The sequence below is a fragment of the Dama dama genome, chromosome 18, assembly GCF_033118175.1.
Source record: "Dama dama isolate Ldn47 chromosome 18, ASM3311817v1, whole genome shotgun sequence".
Lineage (NCBI taxonomy): Eukaryota > Metazoa > Chordata > Mammalia > Artiodactyla > Cervidae > Dama > Dama dama.
The window spans coordinates 61672896-61694524 of record NC_083698.1 but is presented as its reverse complement, the minus strand read 5'-3'; the positions used below and the strand labels follow the sequence as shown (position 1 = coordinate 61694524).

At 36.2% G+C, this 21629-nt stretch overlaps 1 protein-coding gene across 9 annotated transcripts in view; it reads right to left on the bottom strand.

Moving 5' to 3' along the window:
• Positions 1 to 21629, bottom strand: part of PDE1C (phosphodiesterase 1C) — a 517256-nt gene that overhangs the window by 33039 nt on the left and 462588 nt on the right. For 7 of the 9 annotated variants that reach the window (XM_061165421.1, XM_061165418.1, XM_061165417.1 and 4 more), the window contains one exon: positions 21077 to 21154. In XM_061165421.1, the coding sequence (XP_061021404.1) occupies positions 21077 to 21154 (78 nt within the window). Of the gene's footprint in view, positions 1 to 4331; positions 4542 to 21076; positions 21155 to 21629 lie in introns of those variants that run through there. The other 2 variants (XM_061165414.1, XM_061165419.1) reach the window with 2 other exon arrangements.

Sequence of the window (21629 nt, the reverse complement as noted above, 5' to 3'; positions counted from 1 at the left end):
TACTTCCCTAAAAGATTCAAAGCAAGATGAGTTCCAATTGAAATTATTGAGCAAATGGATAAATCACCTGAATTCTCTACTGGGCCTAGAGTGAGGTGGTGCAAGTTTTAACAGGACTCATTAATGAAAATAAACAATATTGGATTTTTTTTCACCTGGTCTACTCTGTAACATGCAACCCTCAGTGGACTTGGACAAGATTTCTATAAAGCAAGCAAACAAATATTATTATGGTTGCTTCCCCTAAGTGTTCTGTGCTCTGTAAATCAGCATGCCTCATGGTGAGAGAGGGCTCCCTCCTGTGCAAGGTTCATCATCTCCAGAAATGTTAGGAGTCATTAAAGGACAAGAAAATTTCCCTTTCAACTTTAAAGACAAAGATACTCTCCTAAATAAGACTGAGTTGAAATTCGGTACAAACTAGTCTGGAGATAAGAGAGCTCTTTCTGATCTATTGTAATTATGGTCAATTCTCAAATTTTTCAGGGACCATTGATCCAGGCCTCCTGTGGTTCCTCTATCTTCATTCTGGTCCTATGTGTGTTTACCCTCCATTTGCACCTTCACCCACTTGGGAGAAATAATAGAGAAGAGAAAAACTTCTGGCCAAACACTTCACTCTGATTCTAGCAGGATCACTGAGAGAAGTTGCCAATTGCCTCACCGGAACTTGCCAGTGACAGAAAGAGGTGAAACAAAAGCGGAAATCAAGGATTAGAAATTTTCCAATATTTCTGATCATTTCTATGAAGTTTGGCCCAGGGGGAATTGCAAGACAGGAGTGACTCCTTAATGCTTTGGCCCTGTCATTATCAGTCTGGGGTCATACGTAATGAGACTTCTTTTATTTTTAGATGGTTATTATAGTTCCAATCACCTCAAGAGATGTGCCCAGGCCCTCACATGTAAATCTCAATTTTGTTATGACAATACAAGGTTAGGTTTAACTTTTTACTAAATGACTGATTGGTTGGAAAGAAGCTAGAGATAGCTGATATGGATCACTGTTACACCCAGTAACCTCCAGTTAGCCAAAAGCAAAAGTGATACACTTTCTGTGTCATGCAGGTTGGGTTTGTAGAGGCCCGCTGTTCTGACTGCTGCATCTCAGAGATGGAAGAGGTCCATCCAGGTGTCAGTAGAACCCAAAAGCCCTTGAGAGGAGGTCTTCCTCCCTTGGCAGTCACTGCTTCCAAAGGATATGCGGAGTGGCGGGCTATGAATCTCTACCCTCCCCTCCTCAGTCTTCTGGCCAAGGGATTAGGAAAGGAGTTGGTCAAGGAGTAGCAAAAAGGAGTAAATGAAGGTGGCTTGTGTGTTTAAGCTGTTCCTTGTTCACTGTCACTAAATACAACCAACAGGAAAAGAGGAAGAGGCAGATACTCTGAGGCTGGGTCGGTGACCTGAGTGACTGTCCCCAGACTTCCCAAACACATGCTCTCTCTAAATACGAATCTCTTAGGGCACTCACCCTATAGTGTCTATTTATAGGAAGATGTTCCATCCCAGACTGTAGACTCCTTGAGGGCAAAGAAAATACCTTATTTATCTTTATAACTACTCTTTACAAAAAAAAAGTTTTATGGGAGTATAGTTGATTTATAATTTTGTATTACTTTCTGTTGCACAGAACAGTGCATATACATATACCTATATTCACTATTTTTTCTTAGATTCTTTCCCCCTATAGGTCATTACAGAGTTTTGAGTAGAGTTCCCTGTGCTATGGAGTATAACTCCTCTTGAATGTAGTACAATGCCTGACACACAGCATATACTCAGCAAATTATTGTTGTTTCATCGAAAGGCAGAGAATTAAGTATGAGGTGGATGGGACAGACAAAGGTGTAATGATGAACAGGAAATCTCTCTCCAACCCTTTTCTAATCCTGACTTTCAAAGTGTGAAATAAAAATGAAATCATAAGTACACTGATTTTATAATATATTCAATAGCAAATTATGATATGTCAAAAATGTGTACTCCCTATGAAGAAATAGCCCACTGTGCATGACACTCTGTGGGACTAAGCTCCCAGAGAAACAGCACCTGCCTTCCAAGCAGCTTTGACATGTCTTGTAAATCTCCTCACTCAACTCTTTTCTCTCCTGAGCTTCAAATGTCACAGACTTGCTTTGCTTTATTTCAGTTTTGTGTATTTGTTTTCAATGTAAACTAAAACTGCATAAGCATTTAAAACTAAAACTGGGTAAAACTACAAAGTATATAAAAATGAGGACCTAAAACCAGAGTGTGAGAAATCACTCTGTATTGATCTGATTTACATGACTATTTTTGTTATCGCTGCTTTGAATTCCATTGATTGTAAATTGATGTTGGTTTTTTGGAGGCCACAGAAAGTAGTTAAACTCACTCATCTTTTTAAGAGTGATTGATGAACTGAAATGGAAAATATCTTCACTCGATTTGGGAAAATTCAAGAAAATAGCTAAGTAAGTGCCACCTCCTCACCTGCCCCTAGGCAAAACCTCTCACATTTCATAGTGAGGCAGCCATGCAGACTCTGAAGCCTGAAGTGTGTGGTTGTATGAATTCACAGAAAGGTATTTACTCCAAGGGAATGAACAATAAAGAATGTTTCAGCAACTTCATTTAAAGAAATAGAAGATGGAGATTTACAACAATGTGGCCCTATTCCTCCCTTCCCAGGCTGCTCCTAGAGGAAAGTAGAGATGCTACAGAAAATCATTTGGTTTAAAGACAGCTGTTTTAAGAGGCTTAAAGTTCAGATTTGATTGGACTCCAGATATGTGTTTAGCAGTCATACTGCTTATTCCTAGATCACAAGCTGAATCTCTACAAAGCAGGCCTCATAGAATCTGGCACTGGCTTTGAAAAACATCTGTAAATACTTTAATTTTTCATTTTTGGGGGGCTTGATTTTTTTATTGCCTGATTCAACTATCACCCAAGCTCAAAAGCAAGCTGACTTGGCTAAGCACAGAGCTGGAATTAAATCAGATTTTCAAGTCCCAGGAATTCTTCTAGAGCTGCCTCTCCATGGAGTCAACTTTCTACAAAAATAATAAAAGTGATACCATAAGCAATAGAAAGATCTGTAAAACGTTAAATAGAAAAAAAAAAAACCTGCAGAAGAATAAATGTGGTAAAACTAAGCTCAATTTAAAATATCTAGCAGAATTTCTGTGGGGCTTATAAGCAGGTCCTGGTTTTGTTCCTTAATAATGAGGAAATACTAAAAACAAATGAACATTGCTTAGAGATAGGCATTGTTTTCAATCTTCTAGGTTGTAAGTGCAAGACAGCTATTTTATTGTTTTTTTTTCTTTTTTTTTTTTTTGGCTGCAGCATGTGGGATCCTAGTTCCCTGACCAGGGATCAAACCCAAGCCCCCTGCATTGGACATGCAAAGTCTCAACCACTGGACTTCCAGGAAAGTCCCAAGACAGCTATTTTAAAAGGTTACCACCAAAACCCCAAAGTATACATGCATGCTTTCTCTTTGCCCCAAATGATAGAAGATATGATTATTCTAAATAATTCTAATGAATTATTCTAAATTAATTTTACTACATATAATACCAAGGCTATAGCTCTCCTAAGATGGGTAGATGAATGGATGAATGGATGGATGATGGATGGAGAGAATAAACAGATGATAAAGTAAATTTGTAGGAATATAATTTCCTGAAACCTTACCTATGCCATCATTTCCTCATTTCCTAACATTTACCCATTTAACCCAAATATACAGAGTAAGTACAAAGGATAGTTCTTAGGTTCAACCCTTGGGACTTTTCTTTTCCTTTCTTTTGATCCTTGGCATCTGTGCTATCACTGAGAATAATGATCATGTTAACTTTTATCCTTTTACTTTGCTGTTTTCTTTCTTCCTTTATATAGCATGGTTCTTCTTTCCAAACTTAAACTATGTGAATAACTGCCTCTTGTTCTTCTGTCCCATATTGTCCAAGGTATTTTACTGCCATTCTTCTCTGTATTAAGAACCTAGTACTTCAACACTAAAGGAAATCAAGTACTCAGCTCACCAAGTGCCCCTGGACCTGACCCCCATTAAGAGGTAAGTAAAAGTCAGGCATCAACAGCTCATATCACTCCTCTAGGTCAGGGAAGGGCAGAGTTGTCTGCACCCAAGTTTCGTTTCTGATCAGCTTTTGAATCTTCTATTTTTGAAACCAACAAGAAACCAGAGAATAAGGAAGTCCTTTAGACAAAGTTAAATGAGGCTGGGATTTTAGGCCTGAAATATTCTGACTGCTTTTTACGTTTTCTCCTATTTTATTAGTTCAGGAAAAAGAAAGATTCAAAACGAATGAAAGGAAAAAAAACAAACATTTATTCTCATGTTTTCACTGTGGCTCCAGGCTATAGAATAAAAATAGCATACATTGTAGATAACTACTATGTATGAAATACAGTTATCATCACTTGGAGATCAGGCTGCCCTTTGGTTTAAAACACTAAGAATAAACACAAAGAGAAAGCTTCGATACTTGCTTGACGTTGCATTTTTAACAGCTCTTCTACCTTGTGGGTGTCTAGAAAAAAAAAAAACGGCATAACAAGGGAAACATAGCTTGCTCCTGGCTTTGGCACATATTTCAAAAGCAGCTGTTTTTTTTTTTTAAAAATTTATAATGTTAATAGAGTTTCTTTTGACAAATGTATTGTTGTTTGTGTTTCTCCAATCACTTGCAAAGAATCTGACAGAATATAATTTTTCTAGGGGGAAAACAGATAAATATTTATTTCATGAATACTAAAAAGTTATTTTTAATCCTGAACATCTATAAAAGAAAAAAAAAGACAAATCACATTTCCCCAGTAGTTCCAAAATTGTAATCTTCTCTGTCAAACCAGGTTCCTTGAAAAATTCAATGGTACATTAAGAGTGTAACGAAATGTCTAGAAGATAGAGTGAAACAATGAAAGCTTATATACCAATAATTGCTAGGGAAAAGTTGTTTAAAAAGATTAATTTCATCATTAACAGAGAGTACATAATATACTTTTATGTGACATTTCTACTATGTAGTTATTTGCTAAGAGACTGGAATCTAAATGGCTATCTGAAAAGCATGAATTGACTTGAGAAGTTTTCTTTACTATAACACAATTTAACTATTGTAATTGTGCCAATTAACACTGTATTATACATATATACACACACACATATATTCACCTACTGTATACATATACACAATCCACATATATGTATATTGTATATATGTATATATATACACACAAATTCAGTTGCTGTTTGATACTACAAATGTGAACTTCAATAACACAAAACTTACAGGAGTAAATAATAGTTTAATGTCACTTGTTCCTTTATAATCCATCATGAGGATATCTATTACATACCCTCCTTACAAAGCACATTCACTGAACCTAAAACTATATTAAAAACACATTGGTTTGAAATGGATGCTTGTAACCAAAAGAGCTAACTGTTCTGATTCACTGTGACCATCTATGCTAGAGCCATGTGGATGTCACAGGTTTTATACTCCCATGCTTTCAAGTGTATCATCCTCAGTAAAAAGGAACAAAGAAATTTTTTTCTTTTAAATTTCACCCCATTTGACCACTTCTAACCCACATACAATGCATTGGTTAATAGTTTTCCCCAAAATCCATCCAAAAAATTATACTGGGTTTTGGCATCACTGCACTCACAAAACTCTTATTCTTGGGACAACCTATAGCAAGGTTTCTAAAATTAATTAGAAACTGGCACTGAAGTTTATCAGTGAAAAACTGTAAGTAACAAAACCTTTCAGGATATAATTAGGGTATCCTAACTAGATGCATAAAAATAATAAGCATCTAAAAATAATAATGAAATTCTTTCATTTATCAACTTTTTGTTGTTTTCCTTTGACAGGGACATTGCAGTAGAGGGTTAAGACATTTGGGTTATCACACAACTTGAGAAAATAATGCATAAAATGTTTCAAAAAAGCACATATTTCATGCCTCTTTCTTGCTAAACCATAGCATTTACTTACCGTTGATGCTCCATATCTTGATACATACAAATATATTAAGTAAATGGGTCACAAGAGTTTTCATGGACAAATGGCTAAGGGAAATAGGATGTGAATCAGAACATGTGTTGTTATGATGATTTATCTTAGTTGGGCCCAAGGGTACTCCAGATGTTTGGTCCTGTAAACTGATGGAAAATAAGGATCCTAGATTCTCATGTGGAAGGAAGTTCCTTCATTAAAGAAACAGAGGACAGGACAAGATGGCAGCGGAGTAGGTGGACATGGAGTACATCTCTCTCCATGGATACAACAGGAATACACCTTCAGACATAGAAGTGCATGCAGAACACCAGCTGAAAGTGGACAGGAGTACCTGACCAGTGGAAAAGAATACATAGACCCACGCAAAACTCGAGATCAAGCCCTGAGTCTTTGGAGTGGGAGCACTGACTCAAAGACTCTAGACTACCAGAGAACTAATCCTAGGGAGTATCAAATAGCGAGAACTCACCCAAAGGAAGCCACTTGAATACAAGACCTGGCATCACCCAACCACAAGTAGCACCCTGTGCAGGACGCCTCATCTAAACAACAAACAAAACAAAAATACAAACCCAATAATCAGCAGACAGGATTACCACCTCACTCAGCCTTGCCCATCAGAGGAAAAACAAACAAAAACTCAGTAAAAATCTCACCCTGTACAAAGCTTACACAAATTACTTACACCAACCTAAGGAGGGAAGAAACCAAAAGGAAGCAAGAATTCAGCCTTGAAGCCTGGGAAAAGGAGACCTCAAACACAATAAGTTAGGAAAAAATAATGAAAAGGCAGAGAAATACTATACAAATGAAGGAACAAATTAGAAACACAGAAGTCCAAATAAACAAAGAGGAAATAGATAAACTACCTGAAAAAGAATTCAGAATAATGATAGTAAAGCTGATCAAAAACCTTGAAAACAAAATGGAGAAAATGCAAGAATCAATTAACAAAGACCTAGAAGAACTAAAAATAAACATACAAAGACATACAACATGATTACTGAAATTAAAAATACTCTAGAAGGAATCAATAGCAGAATATTTGAAGCAGAAGAACAAGTCAGTGAGCTGGAAGATAAAATGATGGAAATAACTTCTGAAGAGCAGAATAAAGTAAAAAGAATGAAAAGAACTGAGAATACTCTCAGAGACCTCTGGGGCAATATCAAACACAACAACATTCGAATTATAGGGGTCGCAGAAGAAAAAGAGAAAAAGAAAGGGTATGAGAAAATTCTTGACGAGATTATAGTTGAAAATTTCCCCAGCATGGAAAAGGAAATAATCAAGTCCAAGAGGCACAATGAGTCCCATACAGGATAAACCCAAGGAGAAACACGCCGAGACACATACTAATCAAGCTAACAAAGACTAAACACAAAGAAAGAATATTAAAAGCAGCAAGGGAGAAGAAACAAGTAACATACAAGGGAAACCCTGTAAGCTTAACAACTGATCTTTCAGCAGAAAGTCTGCAGGCCAGAAGGGAATGGCAGGTTATATTTAAAGTACTGAAAGGGAAAAATCTACAACCAAGATTACTGTACCCAGCGAGGATCTCATTCAAAATTGATGGAGAAATAAAAGGCTTTTCAGACAAGCAAAAGTTAAGAGAATTCAGTACCACCAAACCAGCTTTACAACAAATGTTAAAGGAACTTATATAGTCAAGAAATACAAGAGAAGGAAAAAGATCTACAAAATCAACCACAAATAATTAAGAAAATGGCAATAGGAACATACTTATCAATAACTACTTTCAATGTAAATGGATTAAATGCTCCAACCAAAAGACACAGACTGGCGGAATGGATACAAAAACAACACCCATATAGATGCTGTCTATAAGAAACCCACTTCAGACCTAAAGACACACAGAGACTGAAAGTGAGAGGATGGAAAAATATATTCTATGCAAGTGGGAAGCAAAAGAAAGCTGGAGTAGCAATCCTCATATCAGACAAAATAGACCTTAAAATAAAGATTACAAGAGATAAGGAAGGACACTGCATAATGCTCAAGGGATCAATCTAAGAGGAAGATACAACAATTGTAAATATCTATGCACCCAACACAAGAGCACCTCAGTACATGGCAAACACTGCTGCTGCTGCTGCTAAGTCACTTCAGTCATGTCCGACTCTGTGTGACCCCATAGATGGCAGCCCACTAGGCTCCTCTGTCCCTGGGATTTTCCAGGCAAGAATACTGGAGTGGGTTGCCATTTCCTTCTCCAATGCATGAGAGTGAAAAGTGAAAGTGGAGTTGCTCAGTTGTGCCCGACTCTTAGCGACCCCATGGACTTCAGGCTACCAGGCTCCTCTATCCATGGGATTTTCCAGGCAAGAGTACTGGAGTGGGGTGCCATTGCCTTCTCCAACGGCAAACACTAACAGATGTAAAAGGAGAAACTGACAGTAATACAATAATAATAGGAAACTTTAACACCTCACTCACACCAATGGACAAATCATCAAAACACAAAATTAATAAGGAAACACAAGTCTTAAATGATACATTAGATGAGATGGATCTCATTGATATCTTCAAGACATTCCATCCAAATGCAGAAGAATACACCTTATTCTCAAGTAAACATGGAACATTCTCCAGGATAGACCACATCTTGGGTCACAAATCAAACCTCAGGAAATTTAAGAAAACTGAAATCATATCAAGCATCTTCTCCAACCACAGCACTATGAGACTAGGTATCAATTACAAGAAAAACACTGTAAGAAACACAAACACATGGAGACTAAACAACACATTCCTAAATAACCAACAGGTTACCGAAGAAATTAAAATGGAAATCAAAAAAATTTCTAGAAACAAATGACAATGAAAACATGACAACTCAAAACCTGTGGGATGCAGCAAAAGCAGTTCTAAGAAGGAAGTTTATAGCAATACAATCCTACCTCAAGAAACAAGAAAAACATTGACTAGACAACCTAACTTTACAGCTAAAACAACCTGGAAAAAGAAGAAGAACAACAACAAAATTAGTAGAAGGAAAGAAATCATAAAGATCTGAGCAGAAATAATTGAAAAAGAAACAATAGCAAAGATTAATGAAAGTAAAAGCTGGTTCTTTGAGAAGATAAACAACATTGACAAACCTATAGTCAGCCTCATCAAGGAAAAAAGAGAGAAGAATCAAATCAACAAAATTAGAAATGAAAAAGGAGAGGTTACAACAGACAATGCAGAAATCAAAGTATTATAAAAGACTATTATGAACAACTATATGGCAATAAAATGGATAACCTGGAAGAAACCTAACAGATTCTTAGAAAAGTTCAATCTTCCAAGACTGAACCAGGTAGAAATAGAAATCATGACCAATCCAATTACAAGCACTGAAATTGAAGCTGTGATAAAAAAAATCTCCCAAAAAACAAAAGCCCAGGACCAGATGGCTTCACAGGAGAATTCTATCAAAATTTAGAGAACAGCTAATGCCTATCCTTCTAAAATTCTTTCAAAAAATTTCAGAGGAAGGAACACTTCCAAACTCATTCTATGAGGCCACCATCACCCTGATACCAAAACCAGACAAAAACAACACAAAAAAAGAAAACTACAGGCCAATATCACTGATGAACATAGATGCAAAAATCCTCAACAAAATTTTAGCAAACAGAATTCAGCAACACATCAAAAAGCTCATACACCAAGATCAAGTTGAGTTTATTCCAGGAATGCAAGGATTCTTCAATGTATGCAAAGCAATCGATGTGATACACCATATTAACAAATTGAAACATAAAAACCACATGATAATCTCAATAGATGCAGAAAAAGCCTTTGACAAAATTCAGCCCCATTTATGATTAAAACTCTTCAAAAAACGGGCACAGAAGAAACCTACCTCAACATAGTAAAGGCCATGTACGATAAGTCTACAGCAAACATTATTCTCAGTGGTGAGAAACTGAAAGCATTCCCCCTAAGATCAGGAACAAGACAAGGGTGTCCACTGTCACCACTATTATTCATCATAGTCCTGGAAGTCCAAGCTACAGTAATCAGAGAAGGAAAAGAAATAAAAGGAATCCAGATTGGAAAAGAAGAAATAAAGCTCTCAGTGTTTGCAGATTTGATACTGCACACAGAAAACCTTAAAGATAGTTTCAGAAAATTACTAAAACTAATATGTGAATTTAGCAAAGTAGCAGGATACAAAATCAATATACAGAAATTACTTGCATTTCTATATACTAACAGAAAAATCAGAAAGAGAAATTAAAGAATCAATTCCATTCACCACTGCAAGAAAAAGAATTAAATATCTAGGAATAAACTTACCTAAAGAGACAAAAGAACTATACGCAGAAAATATGACACTAATGAAAGAAATCAAAAATGACATAAACAGATGGAGAGATATTCCATGTTCTTAGGTAGGAAGAATCAGTATTGTGAAAATGACTATACTACCAAATGCATCTACAGATTCAATGTGATCCCTATAAAATTACCAATGGCATTTTTCACAGAACTAGAATAAAAAATTTCACAATTCATATGGAAACACAAAAGACACCAAATAGCCAAAGCAGTCTTCAGAAAGAAGAACGGAGCTGGAGGAATTAACCTTCCTGACTTTGGATTATACTACAAAGCTACAGTCATCAAGACAGTATGGTATTGGTACAAAAACAGAAATATAGAAAAACAGAACAAGATAGAAAGCCCAGAAATAAACCCATGCACCTATGGGTACTTTATTTTTGACAAAGGAAACAAGAATATACAATGGGGCAAAGACAGCCTCTTCAATAAATGGTGCTGGGGAAACTAGATAGCTACATATAAAAGAATGAAATTGGAACACTTCCTAATACCATACACAATGATAAACTCAAAATGGATTAAAGACCTAAATGTAAGACCAGAAACTATAAGACTCTTAGAGGAAAACATAGGCAGAACACTTGATGACATAAATCAAAGCAAGATCCTCTATGACCCACCTCCTAGAGTAATGGAAATAAAAACAAAATTAAACAAGGGGGACCTGATTAAACTTAAAAGCTTTTGCACAGGAAAGGAAACTATAAGCAAGGTGAAAAGACAACACTCAGAATGGGATAAAATAATAGCAAATGAAACAACTGACAAAGGATTAATTTCCAAAATATACAAGCAGCTCATACAACTCCATGAATGCCATAAAAACAAACAACCCAATCAAAAAGTGGGAAAAAGACCTAAACAGACATTTCTCCAAAGAAGACATACAGATGGCTAACAAACACATGAAGAGATGCTCAACATTGCTCATTATTAGAGAAACGTAAATCAAAACTACAATGAGATATCACCTCACACTGGTCAGAATGGCCATCACCAAAAAGTCTACAAACAGTAGATGCTTGAGAGGGTGTGGAGAAAAGGGAACACTCTTGCACTGTTGGTGGGAATGTAAATTGATACAGCCACTATGGAAGACGGTATGGAGATTCTTTAAAAAGCAAGAATAAAACCACCATATGACCCAGCAATCTCACTCCTAGATATATACCCTGAGGAAACCAAATTGAAAAAGACACATGTATCCCATTGTTCATGGTAGCACTAGTTACAATAGCTAGAACATGGAAGCAACCTAGCTGTCCATTGACAGATGAATGGATAAAGAAGTTGTGGTACATATACACAATGGAATATTACTCAGCTATAAAAAGGAATGCATATGAGTCAGTTCTGATGAGGTGGATGAACCTAGAACTTATTATAGAGAGTAAAGTGAGTCAGAAAGAGAAAGATAAATATCGTATTCTGATGCACATATATGGAATCTAGAAAAATGGTACTAAAGAATGTATTTACAGTGCAGCAATGGAGAAACAGACATAGAGAATAGACTTATGGACATGGGGAGAGGGGTTATGGAAAGAGTAACATGGAAGCTTACATTACCATATGTAAAATAGATAGCCGATGGGAATTTGCTATATGGCTCAGGAAACTCAAACAGGGGCTCTGTATCAATCTAGAGGGATGGGATAGGGAGGGAGATGGAAGGTAGGTTCAAATGGGAGGGGATATATGTATACCTATTGCTGATTCATGCTGAGATTTGACAGTAAACAACAAAATTCTGTAAAGCAATTATCCTTCAATAAAAAAATAAATTAAAAAGAAAAAAAAAAGGAAACTAGAAAAAAGAAATAGACCTTTTGTCAATCCATAGAAGGCTACAATGAAACTAACAAATGTTATCCCCTGAGAAGAAAGAAGTAAAAAAACCCAAAGGATTGGATTAACTATTTGTAGAAACTGCCTCCCAGCACTAGTGTTGGCTTTAGCAGCATGATCAGTGGTGAAGTGTATTATAAATCATTCATTGTTAAAACCAGTTTAGCACTACAGTCTCACAGGTTTAATTTTTAAAGTAAATTAGAAAGGATTCAAATTTATTGTTATAGTAGCACCATCTTGCCTATGAGAGAAAAGGACAGGGTACCAGCTAGTGTTCCCAGAACTGTTCATCATCTTTGGCCTATTTTACCCACCAAGGTTCATGATCTGGGCATACTTTGGGGAGTATGCAGAGTTTATGATAATATGTTAGGCTTATATGATAGGAAAAGAAAATAAGAAAAACAAGTTTGAGGATCTCTGCCTTAAAATCAAAGAAGTTTCATCAAGACCAAGGTCCAGGCAAGCAAAGACTGAAAATTAACAGTGTGAATCTATCCCAAATATCAACATATCTGATACTGAATGTAAGATCCAAAAGGAGACTAGATGTAAAATGGGTGCCATGGAGGGCTGCTTCTTGCACTGTCAGGATCTAAGGTACACAAGATCATTCCTATTCACTTTTCTTGGCATACCCATGCCAAAGGTAGAAACAGAGTTTCAAGACATTCTACTTTCAAGCTACAATGCATCAACTAACTTCCCCTATACCCCTACATTCTCAGCTTACCAGGCAACTTTCTGGTCTGAACTGACCTCCTAAGTAGCTTTTCCTTCAGAAGAAAGAAACCATTGACTGGCCAGTAAATGTGAGCATTCCAGTGTACATGAAGGATACATTTTATAGTAAAATGACAATCAAAACAACACATTGGTCACAAGTATTCATTTCAGCATCAACAAGTCTTCTACAGCAGAATCCACCTTTCATTTACTGTCAATATGAAATTTATTTGTCTGACAATGTCAAAAGTAAGATATCCATATACATGTGGATCTGGAAATTCTAGTCTCTTCCATAGACCCATTTCTCTATCTGGATGCCAATACTATACTGCCTTGATTATTACAGATTTATAAGTCTTGAAAGCAGGCTTACCTGTTTAGTCTTCCAACTTTTTCCTTCTTTTCCCAAGCTGCTTTGTCTATTCTGAGTACTTAGCATTTATACATAAATTTTAAAATGAGCTTGTCAATTTCTACCCCAAAATTCTGCTAGGATTTTAATGGATGACATGGAATCTATAGTTCAATTTAGAAAGAATTTAAATTTGAAACTAAATAATATACTACTAAGTAGCCCTTAGATCAATGTAGAAGTAAAAAAAAAAAATTAGAAAATATTTTGAATGAAATGGGAATAAAAATGCAACGTATTGAAGTTTGTGGCATTTCACTAAATAAAACAATATTTAGAAGGAAGATACAGTATAATGCTTAGTGTTTATAGTCTTGCTATTGGTTTCCTGTTTGTCTCATCTATTCTTTGTTCCCATTTTTTTTCTACCTTCTTTTGGATTAGTTATTCTTATGATTTCATTTTATCTCTTTTGGTTTATTAGTTATATGTCATTTTGTTATTTTAGTAATTGTTTTAGAGTTTATGGTAAATGCTCTTAATTTATCTCAATCTACTTTCAAATGATATTGTATCACTTCATGTATAATACCAGAATTTTACAATAGCATATATTTCTCCTCTCCAGATTTTTATGCTATTTTTGTCATATATTTGTTTTATATATACTATAACCCAAAATATATTTTGTTCAAATAGTCAATTATTTAGTCAAGATATTCAAATGATAAGAAAAAATATTGCATATTTATCCATTTAGTTACCATTTTTAGTGCTCCTCAATACTTTGATCCATCTGGCATTAGCCATCCTTCTGTCATTCTTTAATATTTCTTGTAGTGTAGGTCTACCAGAAATGAATTCTTTCAGTTTTTGTATCTGAAAGATATTTTTCTGGGTATAAAATTTTTGATCAAAATTTTTCTCTTAGCCCTTTAAGGATGTTGCTCTACTGTCTTCTCATTTGCATTGCTTCTGATGAGATACCTACTGTTATCCTTATCTTTGTTCATCTCTATATATGTATCTTCTTTTCTCCAGCTGTTTTAAAATTTTTTCTATTCATTACTGGTTTGGAGTAATTTGATTATGATAAGCTTTTGGTATAATTTTCTTCATAATCCTTGTGCTTGTGTTTTATTGTGATTCTTAAGCTAATGGATTTATCATCCAGCAACATTTCAGCCATGACTTCATCAAATATTCTTTCCTCCTTTCTCTCTTCTTTACTTTAGGACTCCAATTACACATACATTAGGCTGCTTGAAGGTGCCTTACAACTCACTGAGGTTCTTTACAATTTCTATGCTTGCTTTCTGTGTTTCATTTCAGATTAATTTCTACTGCTAGTTCTCACTACTCTTCTACAATGTTTAATCATACCTGATGTATTTGTTATTAATCTCATCCAATGTTATTTAGTTAATACCATCCAGTATATTTTTCATATCAGACCTTGTAGTTCTCACCTCTAGACATTTGATTTAATCTTTTTTATATATTTCATGTCTCCACTCATCTTTCAAACATACGGGTAACAGTTGTAAGAACTACTTTACAGTTCTCGTTTGCTAATTCTAGCATCTGTTTCAGTTCTGGGATGGTTTCAATTGGTTGTTATTTTCTTCTTATTATGGATAGTATTTTCTTGCCTCTTTGCATGTCCAGTAATTTTTGATTGGATGTTAGACATTGTGAATTTTAGCTTGTTGGATACTATATATTTTTACACACACACACACACACACACACACACTCACAAAACCCTCATTCTGGGATGCAGCTATTTAGAAACACTTTGATCTTCTTATATCTCAATTTTAAGGGATGTATGGCAGAAAAACCAACAAATATTGCAAAGCAATTATCCTTCAATTAAAAATAAATTTTTAAAAATATATTAAAAATTTTTTTAAAGATTTGTTAGGTGAGACTAAAGCTACATTTAGCCTACAAGTAATTATTCCCCTGAGAAATGCTGGGCTGGAGGAAGCACAAGCTGGAATCAAGATTGCCGGGAGAAATATCAACAACCTCAGATATGCAGATGGCACCACCTTTATGGCAGAAAGTGAAGATGAACTAAACAGCCTCTTGATGAAGGTGAAAGAGGAGAGTGAAAAAGTTGGCTTAAAACTCAATATTCAGAAAACTAAGATCATGGCATCTGGTCTCATCACTTCATGGCAAATAGATGGGGAAACAGTGGAAACAGTGGATGACTTTATTTTTCTGGGCTCCAAAATCACTGCAGATGGTGACTGCAGCCTTGAAATTAAAAGATGCTTACTCCTTGGAAGGAAAGTTATGACCAACCTAGACAAGATATTAAAAAGCAGAGACATTACTTTGTCAACAAAGGTCCATCTAGTGAAGGCTATGGTTTTTCCAGCGGTCAAGGATGTGCGAGTTGGTCTATAAAGAAAGCTGAGCACCGAAGAATTGATGCTTTTGAACTGTGGTGTTGGAGAAGACTATGGAGAGTCGCTTAGACTGCAAGGAGATCCAACCAGTCCATCCTAAAGGAGATAAGTCCTGGGTGTTTATTGGAAGGATTGATGTTGAAACTGAAACTCCAATACTCTGGCCACCTGATGCAAAGAGCTGACTCATTTGAAAAGACCCTGATGCTGGGAAAGATTGAGGGCAGGAGGAGAAGGGGACAACAGAGGATGAGACGGTTAGATGGCATCACGGACTCAATGGACATGGTTTGGGTGGACTCCAGGAGCTGGTGATGGACAGGGAGGCCTGGCGTGCTGCAGTTCATGGGGTTGCAAAGAGTCAGACACGACTGAGCGACTGAACTGAACTGAATTATTCCCCAGCTAAGGCAAGACAATTATGAGTATTATAACCAATTCTCTTTAAATTATGAAGGATTCTAATCTGGCTAGAGGGAATAGGCACTTTTACTGCTCTTTGTCAAATGTAAAGATCAGGACTGTTCCCTCTAGACCTCTTGAATGGTTCATTCCTGGTCTCAGGTAGTTTCCTCATTAAATGGACCCATCAGTACTCTGATGAATGCTCTTCAGATTTCTAGAGTTCTATCTCTCTGCAGCTCTATTCTCTCTGATACTTTATCCTGCTAATCATAGCCATTTTAGCCTCCCTGGATCCTCAGTCAACTTCTCAGCTCAAGGAGTCCCTCAGGTCTGCCTGGAAACCCACTAATTGCAGTAAGCTGAGGCAATTGTAAGGCTCACTTCATTTGCTTCTTGTCTCTTAGACAGACTGTTTTCATTTCATGATGTCCAACATTTCTTAATGTCTTCATCTCTTGAAAACCACTCTTCCACATACATTGTCTTTATTAAAAAATGTTTCAAGTGGAAGGGTAAATCTAATTCTTGGTCATCCTCTTTGGAGAAGTAGATGTCAACTCTTCACAACTGACCAAAATTTCATGAACCAACATCTTTAAGCATTCTACTTCTCAGAACATTCAATAAAGGAAAAATTCTTGCTGTACTGCCCCACTGGGACTTGATAAATAACCTTGCAGGGCCTAATTATAATCAATCATTTGAGAGACACAAACAGTGGCTATCTCTTATATCTCTGTTAATGCAGTGAAGTAAAGTTAAAGGCAGCTTCATATTTCTGGGCAACTATAAAAATTATAGCTATGCTGTTTCAAACATGACTAAAAACACATTGAAAATAATTCATTCACATAGTACCTCACAAGTCTTCCAATGATCATGAAAACTTTAGGCCCTGAGAGAATCTTGGCTCAGAAGCCTAGATCTTTTTATGTTAGTACATTTCTCCCTAAGAATAAACAAGGTATTTGTCAAAGAGCATTCATTCTTTGAAGTCAGTCAGAAAAATTAGTGCTGCAGGGTATTAAACAGTACTTCAGCAGCCTGCCAGAGATAATTTACAACTGCAATGTGTTCATTATGCCAGTAGGTAATTTACCCCTTTCAGCACATGCTCCTTCCCTCTCTGTCTGCCACTGCTTATTGGAGTTTGGGAATAATCAACTGTGGTCTAGTTTCCACTGGGTTTCTTTCTGAACGTATACAATATTGAAACTTCTAAACAGAGTGGGTTTGATCACACTGGGCACTGAATTGTGCTCGGACACACCCTTTCAAAAATTAGAGCTGGTTCCCAGGGGTTGTACTAAGGGTAGGGGCATTAAAAATAGTTAAATTGACTCCCCTTGGTCATCAGATGTAGTAAGAGCCATTAAAAAGAAATGTTCAAAGTATATCTGTTTGACACTAGATAGTTTCTAAAAATCAATATATCTAACTGATATACATATCATTTTTAGGAAAACTAACATATATTGAGCATTACCATATAGACGGCAATGTTTCAATTGCTTTCCAACCGCTATGAAGAATCTTTACCACCATTCTTATAGATGATAACGACAGAAGCGCAGTAAGATTATAATTCATCCAAGGCCATAGGACTACCACTATTGTTGGCACAGGAACTTAGTTCTTTCTGATCTAAATCCATGCTCTAAGCTCAATGCAATGCTACATTTACTAACACTTCTCTCAAACTAAATTTCCAATATATTAAATGAGATGTCTAAACTTTGAGATATCACTCTAAATTAAATTTTTATGTGATTATTCCTATGGTTCAAAACTATAATAAATTCTGAAGTCTATTATAACTCTGTATTAGTCGTTCAGTCATGTCCGACTCTTTTCAACCCCATGGACTGTAGCAAGCCAGGCTCCTCTGTCCATAGAATTCTCCAGGCAAGAATACTGGAGTGGACTGCCATTTCCTTCTCCAGGTGATCTCATAAGAGACTTGCCTCATGCAGACTTTAAGACAAGTAGCTCTATGCATCTGCCAGCAAGGATCTCAAAAGCTCATGTAGAAGCTTTAACTGGGTTTTAATCATGTATTCAGTGTAGATGATCGCAACACCACCTTACTCTCTCAAGGCTGCATCCTTGGAAAAGCTCCTTGCTCAGAAAGAGTAGGCAGGTCATGCATTCCAGGGACAAAGAGAGAGGGAGAGGCACCTCAAATTTCTCCACCCAGCTGGCAGTTCATTTTTAAAATAATATTAACTTCCGAAGTTAAGAAAACTGATAAGTGGTAGAGGCGAGATTTAAACCAAAATACCCGGCTTCAGAACCCAGGAGCTTAACCACTATGCTGTTAGATCTTCCGATAAGAACTGAAAACACCCTAGTAGAGATGCAAAGTATTTTAATTTTCTATGTGTGCTTAGTCGCTCAGTTGTATCTAACTCTTTGCGACTCCAAGGACTGTAGCCCACCAGGCTCCTCTGTTCATGGGGATTCACCAGGCAAGAACACTAGAGTAGGTTGCCATGCCCTCCTTCAGAGGATCTTCCTAACTCAGGGATCGAATCCAGGTCTCCCGCATTGCAGGCAGATTCTTTACTGTCTGAGCCACCACGGAAGCCCTTAATTTTCTATACTGCTTATTTGATCCCATTATATTGTGCTTATTTCATAAAAATTTTTTTCTAAAGAAGAGAGTTTTAATGACCAAAGGAGAATGGGTACAGGAAGCTGAACAAATTCTTTTCTACTTCATGCCACCAAGAAATAACTTTACTCCTGATCAGATATTGGACTAAGATAAGATAGCACAAGTAACTAAAGCACAATGGTATACTTCCTGATGATACCAAAGCAATGGTAATTACTGATGTCATGTTGGACCATCAATGAAATTAAAATACACAGTTGTTCATGTCCAAACTTAAAAGTATAGGGACACACCAGACCCTATTTGAATCAGTGAAGGTTAAAGTTATGGAAGGAAAAGTATAGACATCAGAAAATGTCCCTTCTTTATTTACTGCCTCCTGCTCACTGCCCTATGGGATCAAGAATCCTGTTCACTAAATAATCAAGCTTTATACTTTTTTGTACAATAGAACAAAATATCTATTTCATAACTTCTCCCCACCAAAAAGAAGTTTTAATTATTTAAAACATCTGGTGATAATTCAATTAAAAAGAACACAGGTAAAGGGGCCTAATGAAGGTAATAAAATTTAAACTATAATGCTCACATGAATACATCATAAGTTATTTATAGTATAATACAAAAATGCAACAAGATTCAAGAATCCACATTAAAGGCCTGGGAATAGATTTATTCTGGGCTTTTTATGCTGTAGGAATTCAGATGGGTCAGTCACTGGATACAGGCTGGGTTAGGTGTCTAGGTGCTGGGTTTATAACTAACACCATTCTCGTCTACTATACCTATTCTGACTTGTGTTACCTTGACTTGGTGTAATGATGTCTGGTACTTGAACAAACCTTACCCATAACAGAATCTGGCTAAGAGGCCATCATTAGGAATTCTGTTTTCTCTCCCTATAATTTACATCTTAGTCACAATCAATCAAGGAGGGTATGTATTAAGCAAATAGCTTCCATTTGCATAAACAATACGGAAAAAAAAATTGGACATGTGTGTTCCCCAGGTATAATGTGACAAGACATGTAGAGTGAACTATTTGAATCATCTTCAAGGAAAGAACTGATTTCAGGCATATGGGTAAAGAGAGCATATCACAATGGCTTAGAGATAAAAGCTTAAGGAGATTCTTTTCAACAGATGTATGTGGAGGAGCATTTAAAATTCTCACTCCTCAACCTGATTACCCTGCATTTGTTCTTCTTTGAATAACTAAACTCTTCAAAGAACAGTTTAGCATCCAATACAATGTCTGCAGGGAGGTATGGTTCAAAGAGTCTGTGTGCTGTGTGTGCTAAATCACTTCAGTCATGTCTGACTCTGTGCGACCCCATGGACTGCAATCCACCAGGCTCCTCTGTCCATGGGATTCTCCAGGCAAGAATACTGGAGGGGGTTGCCATGCCCTCCTCCAGGGGATCTTCCCAACCCAGGGACTGAACCCATGTCTCTTATGTCTAATCTGCATTGGCAGGTAGATTCTTTACCACTAGTGCCTGGGACCCTAACAAAGACTACTCCCTAAAATTTTCATTTTTAGTTTAATATCATGTATATTATAACTAGGAATGAGTGCATGTTACAATTGAAACAGGAGGATTATATAAAAGGTGAGAATAGTTTTTTCAATCAAATGGTCCAATGTTTGGAGGGTAATAGAAGTTGAACTTTCAGATTTTAGAAAGACTAGAATGCTATTTATGCAAAGCAAAAGCAGTGCTCATGAAGCCCATTACAATGTAGGTTCATTCTAGCTGGTTTGGGATTCTCATTCAAAACTTGCCTTTAAAACATACTCTTGCTGACCAAACCCTTATTCTACAGCTACCTACATTCAAGTACTTGGTTCTCCTGACATACTGATAACACTGAACAGATTTCTGTTTTTGTTTTTCACAAAAGCAGTAACTCATTAAAGGTTAAAAAAAAAACTGAAAATGTGGCACATTTCCCATTTATACTGAATAATTCATTAAGACTTATATTCCATTACATTACATTCAACAATCCCAGAATCAACTTTTCAAAAAGTTTAAAATGAAAAATGGCAAGTGGGAAAAGAAAGAGTATAGAATGCATTTGTAATGGAGAAAGTATGGTGGAAGGGAAGCGATACAATAATAATTTATAAATTATTGAAAAAGGGATAATAGTACTCTTTAAATGTAGTGAATGTTTTTAGGGGGTATAAGGCTATATTAAGAGTCACAATTTCAACTTTATGTGTAATTCTAACAAGCTTGCATTAAATTGCACATTTTATGGAAAAATATAATGGGAATTATGCTCTTACCATCTGTTTTCTTTGAATCATTTCCGACATCAGATTGATCCTTCGTGCCTGTCTTATTTTTACCATCTTTCAAGTCACCTGAAAGTAATAAACATGACAAACAGTATATGTATAAAGCCAAGGGGGAAGTTATAAATATCTTTAAACCTGTCAAGATAAAAAAAAGAAAACAAAGTACTGCATAAATTTAGTCTTGAGGGGTTATACATCTGAGTGTAAATATCAGGAAATTGGATTAGGTCCTGGAAGTTGGATTATGATCTGGAAATCAAGACCAAAAGTTCATGTTAAACAGGATTGTACTTAAGTCAATGATGTTTATTTTTCAAGGCAGGCAGTTAAGCTTTACTGTTAGGCTGTGGAGTGAGGAAAAACCTGGGTTACTCTAAGTTATATCAATTAATAGCTACTGTTTAACTTCTATGTGCTTTTCCTTAGCTGCAAAATGGGGATAATAATGCCTACTTTATAGACATAATATAAGGACAAATGCATTTCAGGTATTGAATGTATTATCTTGCACTTCACTCAATGACGGCTGTTATTCTAAAAC